The 7,531-nt window shown below is 50.3% G+C and overlaps 1 protein-coding gene across 1 annotated transcript in view; it reads left to right on the top strand.

The window, feature by feature from the left end:
• ZAN (zonadhesin) overlaps positions 1 to 7,531 on the top strand; it is a 92,835-nt gene that overhangs the window by 4,286 nt on the left and 81,018 nt on the right. The window contains 3 exon segments of the mRNA XM_011985821.1: positions 283 to 435; positions 5,930 to 6,094; positions 6,949 to 7,062. Coding sequence (XP_011841211.1) covers positions 283 to 435; positions 5,930 to 6,094; positions 6,949 to 7,062 — 432 coding nt within the window.

The raw sequence follows: 7,531 nt of genomic DNA, 5'->3' as shown, positions 1-7,531 counted from the left end.
GAGGCGGAGCTTGCAGTGAGCTGAGATCCGGCCACTGCACTCCAGCCTGGGCGACAGAGCGAGACTCCGTCTCAAAAAAAAAAAAAAAAATTAGCTGGGCGTGGTGGTGCCACCTGTAGTCTTAGCTACTCAAGAGACTGAGGTGGGAGGACTGCTTGAGTCCAGGAGTTCGAGGCTGCAGTGAGCTATGATTACACCACTGTACTCTTAGCCTGGGTGACAGAGACCCTGTCTCTAAAAAAGAAGAAAATATTATATCTTCCCTTCTTTCTTTCCTCTCAGTCTGTATGATGCAAACATGCAGCTTTGACATTCCAAATGACCTCTGTGACTGGACCTGGATCCCAACTGCCTCCGGGGCCAAGTGGACTCAGAAGAAAGGGTCGTCGGGAAAGCCAGGCGTGGGGCCTGATGGCGACTTCTCTAGCCCTGGTAGTGAGTAGCTACTGTCCGTTGCTTCTGTCCGTTGACTTTCTGGGCACCACGCACCCTACTGTAATTGCCCTGGGACGGTCTGGCATGAACACCTACAGCTTCAAGCCTCTTATCAGCTCAAGTTTCACGCAGGAAGCTGATTTCAAGAACCCAGCCAGCCTCCCCCACCATCGCCCTACAAGCTCTACCTGGCACACCGAATACAGCCAGCTCCTCATCTCCTTTCTCTGGCACCTTTCTTTTTTCTTTTTTTTTTTTTTTGAGGCAGAGTCTCATTCTATCACCCAGTCTGGAGTGCAGTGGTGTGATCTCTGCTCACTGCAACCTCTGCCTCCTAGGTTTAAGCAATTCTCCTGCCTCAACCTCCCGAGTAGCTGGGACTACAGGCATGCACCACCACACCCGGATAATTTTTGTAGTTTTGGTAGAGACAGGGTTTCACCATGTTGGCCAGGCTGGTCTCGAACTCCTGACCTCAAGTGATCCACCTGCCTCAGCCTCCCAAATGCTGGGATTACAGGCATGAGTCATTGCTTCTGGCCCCTTTCATTCTTCATTCATTCAAGAAATACTGAGCACCTACAATATGCCAGCTGCTGTCCTAGGCACTTGAGATACCCCAGTGTACAAAACAGACAAGGAAGAGTAGGGTGGGGTAGTGGGGGACAGTTACCTAAACAAAGTAAATATAGTTATAAAGTGAGCAGTGCCACTGGGAAAATAAAAAGTTGAACAAGTTTGGAGCCAAGTGCACTGGCTCACGCCTGTAATCCCAGCACTTTGGGAAGGTGAGACGGGAGGATCACCTCAAGTGATATGTCCACTTCGGCCTCCCAAAGTGCTGGGATTACAGGCATGAGACACTGAACCCAGCCGTGAGTTATCAATTATTTATTTATTTATTTCTGAGACAGAGTCTCGCTCTATCTCCCAGGCTGGAGTGCAGTGACTTGATCTCAGCTCACTGCAACCTCTGCCGCCCAGGTTCAATTGATTCTCCTACTTCAGCCTCCTGAGTAACTGGGACTACAGGTGTGTACCACCATGCCCAACTAATTTTTGTATTTTTAGTAGAGATGGGGTTTCCCTATGTTGGCCAGGCTGGTCTCGAACTCCTGACCTCAGGTGATCCATCCACCTCGGCCTCCCAAAGTGCTGGGATTATAGGCGTTGAGCCACTGTGCCCGTGCGAGTTATCAATTTTAAATGGGCTGGTCAGAGTAGGTCACATTTAGGACACATTTGAGCACGAACTTGAAAAAGGTGAGGGAGTAAGGCCTGAAAATTATCAGGGGTAGAGAAGGACATTCCAGGCTGAGGGGCCAGCTGTGCGAAGGTCCTGAGGTAGCAGTGGGGCTGTCAGGGAAGGAGGGGATCAAGGTACAGCAAACAGCCATGTGGCCGGGATGAAGAGGGTGACCTGAGATCCACAGGAGAGGCAGATCACATAGAGCCTTAAAGGCCATTGTCAGGACTGTGGCTTTTCTGTTCTATGTGAATGGGGAGCTTTTGCAGGATTTTGAGCAATTATTTGATCTGACTTATTTTTAAAGGATTTTTTTGTGTTGCAAATCCACTGAGAACAGGCAAGGTGGATACAGAGAGGCTGTTTAGGAGTCTTTTGCAAAAATCCAGGCGATATTCTTTCTTTCTTTTTTTTTTTTTGAGACGGAATCTTGCTCTGTCGCCAGGCTGGAGTGCAGTGGTACGATCTCGACTCACTGCAACCTCTGCCTTCTGGGTTTAAGCGATTCTCCTGCCACAGCCTCCCGAGTAGCTGGGATTACAGGCATGTGTCACCATGCCTGGCTAATTTTTGTATTTTTAGTAAAGATGGGGTTTCATCATGTTGGTCAGGGCGGTCTCAATCTTCTGACCTCGTGATCCACCCACCTTGGCCTCCCAAAATGCTGGGATTACAGGCATGGGTCACTGTGCCTGGCTGATATTCTTTCTTTCTGTACACCCTAGTCTATCCCTAGCTTCTTTCCAATACCTCCCTGTGCTCGCAGCTGAGCTTCTTTCTCTTTCTACTGTTGACTTCTTCCTTTTCTCTCTCACACAACATTCACTTTCTCTCTCAATCTTCTCCACACAGCCCACATTTCAACCCCTCACTCAAGAGGTCAAGCACAGAGGGCTCTGCTCCCTAATTTCCTTTCTGAGTTTACACTTCTTAATTTTGAATTTAAAAAAATGTTTTTAAAAACTAAGCCAGGTGCAGTAGCTCATGGCCTGTAATCCCAGAACTTTGGGAGGCCGAGGTGGGCAGATCACTTGAGGCCAGGAGTTCAAGACCAGCCTGGGACAAATAGTGAGATCTTGTCTCTACAAAAAATACAAAAATTAGCCCAGCGTGGTGGCACACACCTGTAGTCCCAGATACTCGGGAGGCTGACGTGGGAGGATCACCTGAGCCTGGGAAGTGGAGGTTGCAGTGAGCTGTGATCGCACCACTGTACTCCAGCCTGGGCAACAGAGTGAGATTGTGTCTCAAAATAAATAAATAAATAAATAAATAAAAATAGGGATGGGGTCTTGCTACATTGCCCAGGCTGGTCTCAAACTCTGGGCCTCAAGCCATCCTCCTGCCTCGGTCTCTGAAAGTGCTTGAAGTACAGGTGTGAGCTGTCATGCCCGGCCTATATCTCTTTGTTCTTCTTTTTCCCTTAATATTTCTTCTTCCTCAATCTGTTTCCTCCCTTCCACCTTACCATTTCCACATTTTCTTTTATTTTCTTTATTTGTAAAGATGGGGTCTTGCTATGTTGCCCAGGCTGGTCTTGGACTCCTGGCCTCAAGTGATCCTCTTGCCTCTGCCATATTTTCTTTTCTGTTCTTCCCCATATTTTCCTCTCTCCACTCCATTAGTGTCCACTCTGACTCCTGCCCTCCTGTCTCTGATCTTTCCTGCTGCCTAAACTTTGTCTTCTAGAAGGGCTCTGGCCAGGTGTGGTAGCTTACGCCTGTAATCCCAGCACTTTGGGAGGTGGAGGCAGGCAGATCACCTGAGGTCAGGAGTTTGAGACCAGCCTGGCCAACATAGCAAAACCCTGTCTCTACTACAAATACAAAAAATTAGCTGGGCGTGGTGGTGTGCGCCTGTAATCCTGTAATCCCAGCTACTCAGGAGGCTGAAGCAGGAGAATTGCTTGAACTTGGGAGGCGGAGATGGTGCCACTGCACTCCAGCCTGGACAACAGAGTGAGACTCCGTCTCAATAAAAATAAATAAGTAAATAAATAAATAAATAAGGTCTTAAGAAGCCCTGGCCCCACCTTCGCTGGAAGCCGGCCAGCCCTCTCTGCCACCCCTCAGCATTTTAAAATTATGTACTGTGGACTGTGCCCAGGAGCTTCAGTAAATGCTGGCTGGCCTTTTGGCTTTTTATTTTTCCTTTTTCTCCCTTTCCATTTCCATCTTGCTCACTTCCTTATATTTTCTTCGCCTTTCACTTTTTTTTTCTCCCATTTCTCCTCTTCTGTTTCTCATAGGTCTCCTCGATTTTATTTTCTTTTTCTTTTTTTTTTTTTTTTGGATACAGAGTCTCGTTCTGTTGCCCAGGCTGGAGTGCGGTGGCGCGATCTCAGCTCACTGCAACCTCTGTCTCCCGAGTTCAAGCGATTCTCCTGCCTCAGCCTCCCGAGTAGCTGGGATTACAGGTGCCCGCCACCACACTCGGCTAATTTTTGTATTTTTAGTAGAGACGGGGTTTCACATGTTGGCCAGGCTGGTCTTGAACGCCGGACCTCAGGTGATCCACCTGCCTCGGCCTCCCAAAGTGCCGGAATTACAGGCGTGAGCCACTGCACTCAGCCGTGAGTTACCAATTATTTATTTATTTATTTCTGAGACAGAGTCTCACTCTGTCTCCCAGGCTGGAGTACAGTGACTTGATCTCAGCTCACAGCAACCTCTACCGCCCAGATTCAATTGATTCTCCTACTTCAGCCTCCTGAGTAACTGGGACTACAGGTGTGCACCACCATGCCCAATTAATTTTGGTATTTTTAGTAGAGATGGGGTTTCCCTTGTTGGCCAGGCTGGTCTCGAACTCCTGACCTCAGGTGATCCGCCCGCCTCGGTCTCCCAAAGTGCTGGGATTACAGGCGTGAGCCACTGCGCCAGCCCGTCTCCTTGATTTCTCTTTCACCATTTCCCCACTTCCTTTCCTTTCCCTTCCCTCTTCCTTCCCGGTTGTTTCCTTTCTCTCCTTCCTCCTGCCCATTCCCGCCATTCCAGCCTCTTCGTCGCCGCTCAGGATCACACCTTCCGCAGGAGTGAGCGCGCACCAGGCAGGACCGAGCGCGCGCCAGGCGTGACTCCCTGGGACTCGGGCGCGAGCACGCACGCGAGCGCGCTCCCCACGAGTTGGCAGCCGCTTACATTTTCCTCTTCGCTACCAGTTGCGTCACCTGGCGAGGTCCACGCTGATTGGCTGTCTGAGCTGGGGGCCGAGGTGGTGTTGGGTGAGAGGGGGTTTGCCGCTTGCTGGTCTGTGTCAGAGCCGCTGTGACTCTCACCAGTTTGTATGAATAGGTTATGTCCAGCGGGTAAAGAAAAGGAAGAGGCAACCAGGTGTAGTGGCTCAAGCCTGTACTTGAGCACTTTGGGAGGCCAAGGCAGGAGGATTGCTTGAGGCCAGGAGACCAAGACCCGCCTGGGCAACATAGTGAGACCCCATCTCTTAAAAAAAAAAAATTAGCTGGGCATAGTGGTGTGCACCTGGAGTCCCAGCTACTCGGGAGGCTGTGGCAAGAGGATTGCTTGAGCCCAGGAGTTTGAGACCTATGCCACTACACTTTAGCCTGGACAACAGAGCCATACCCTGTCTCAGAAAAGAAAAAAGAAAAAAAGGAACAGGCTATGACTCTAGTGGACCTTAAGAGTTAGCACCCAGGCCAGACGTGATGGCTCATGACTGTAACCCCTTGGGAAGCCAAGGTGGGTGGATCATTTGAGCCTAGGAGTTCAAGACCAGCCTGGGCAATGTGGGGAAACCCCATCTTTAAAAAAAAAAATAGAAAAATTAGCAGGGCTTGGTGGCGCACACCTGTAGTCCCAGCTACTTAAGGAGGCTGAGGCGGGAGGACCACCTGAGCCCGTGGAGGTTGAGTCTGCAGTGAACCATGAGAGCCATGATTGCGCCACTGCACTCCAGCCTGGGCAACAGAGTGAGACTGTCTCAAAAACAAAAACAAAACAACAACAACAACAAAAAAGAGTTAACACACAAAGGACAAAGTTCTAGTTGCTGCTTTGGAGAAGGTGTCTGGCGTTTCCCATGGCAGCGCCGGGTCCTTACCCAGCCCAAGTATTTCTGGGAAAGTCAAAGACCTCAGTCAGTTGGCATAGGACTACATTGGCACTGCCTGATTCCAGGCTGCTGTTGGGGCTCCCCAGGGACAAGTCCCCAGCCTCCTCAGGGCCCTATCTCTGCTGCCATCTTCCCTCAATTCCATCCACCTCAATTCCCTGGCCTTTTGCTTCACAGGTGGCCACTACATGCTCCTGGACCCCAAGAATGCAAGACCCGGGCAGAAAGCCGTCCTTCTGAGTCCCGTGAGCCCGTCCTCCGGCTGTCTGAGCTTTTCCTTCCACTACGTCCTCCGGGGCCAGTCTCCTGGTGCAGCCCTCCACGTTTATGCTTCCGTCTTGGGTTAGAGCGGAGAATTCACGGGATTTACACTGACTGGGCGCATCTCCCAGGGTTGGCTTGATGGGGAAACATGGGGCATCCCTCAGGGTCTAAGGAAGTCTGGAATATGTGTGAGATTATTCCATGAAGTGGAAATCATGGCTGGGAGGGCTCTTTGGGAGGCCAAGGTGGGCAGATCACGAGGTCAGGAGATCGAGACCATCCTGGCCAACATGGTGAAATCCTGTCTCTACTAAAAATACAAAAATTAGCTGCCTGTAGTCCCAGCTACACAGGAGGCTGAGGCAGGAGAATCGCTTGAACCTGGGAGGCGGAGGTTGCAGTGAGCTGAGATCGTGCCACTGCACTCCAGCCTGGCGACAGAGTGAGACTCCGTCTCAAATAAAAAAGAAGGTTGTGCTGGCCTGGCACGGTGACTTACGCCTGTAATCCTGCACTTTGGGAGGCTGAGGCTGGTGGATCACTTGAGGTCAGGAGTTTGAGACCAGCCTGGCCAACATCGAGAAACCTTGTCTCTACTAAAAATACAAAAATTAACCAGGTGTTGTGGCACACTCCTGTAATCTCAGCTACTCAAGAGGCTGGGGCTGAGGTAAGAGAATCGCTTGAACCTAGGAGACAGAAGTTGCAGTGAGCCAGGATAGTGCCACTGCACTCCGGCCTGGGCAACAGAGCAAGACTCCATCTCAAAAAATAATAATGATAAATAAATAAAATAAAAAAGAAGATTGTGCTTTCATTTGGCGGTAATGATCCCCAACTATACCCTCTGCTCCTCATCCTCCTGGGTATAGTTCAAAGTCATTTCCCAGTCCCCTTAAGCTCACTTCTCCCTCCGATTCCTTTCACTACAGGGAGCATCCGGAAACACACTCTCTTCTCAGGACAACCTGGGCCCAACTGGCAGGCTGTTTCTGTCAATTACACAGCCGTGGGACGGATACAGGTACAGAGAAGCAAGGGGTCAGGTCCTTGCACATGGTAGGCACACCCAGTGTTGAAATAAATTGAGGGGCGTGGTGCTGTGGCTCATGCCTGTATTCCCAATACTTTGGGAGGCTGAGGAGGGAGGATTGCTTCAGGACAGGAGTTCAAGACCAGCCTGGGCAACATAGCAAGACCCCATCTCTACAAAAAAATACAAAAATTAGGTGGGCATACTCGGGAAGCTGAGGTGGGAGGATCATTTGAGCCCTGGAGATCAAGGTTGCAGTAAGCTATGATCGCACCACTGTGCTCCAGCCTGGAAAAGAGAGTAAGACCCTGTCTGGGAAAAAAAAAAAATGAGGCTGGGTGCGGTGGCTCAAGCCTGTAATCCCAGCACTTTGGGAGGCCGAGAATGGTGGATCACGAGGTCAGGAGATCGAGACCATCCTGGCTAACACGGTGAAACCCCGTCTCTACTAAAAAATACAAAAAACTAGCCGGGCGAGGTGG

Source organism: Mandrillus leucophaeus, unplaced genomic scaffold, assembly GCF_000951045.1.
Source record: "Mandrillus leucophaeus isolate KB7577 unplaced genomic scaffold, Mleu.le_1.0 Scaffold29, whole genome shotgun sequence".
Taxonomy (NCBI): Eukaryota; Metazoa; Chordata; class Mammalia; order Primates; family Cercopithecidae; genus Mandrillus; species Mandrillus leucophaeus.
Note: the sequence above shows the minus strand (reverse complement) of the source record. Positions and strands in the feature narration are given on the sequence as shown.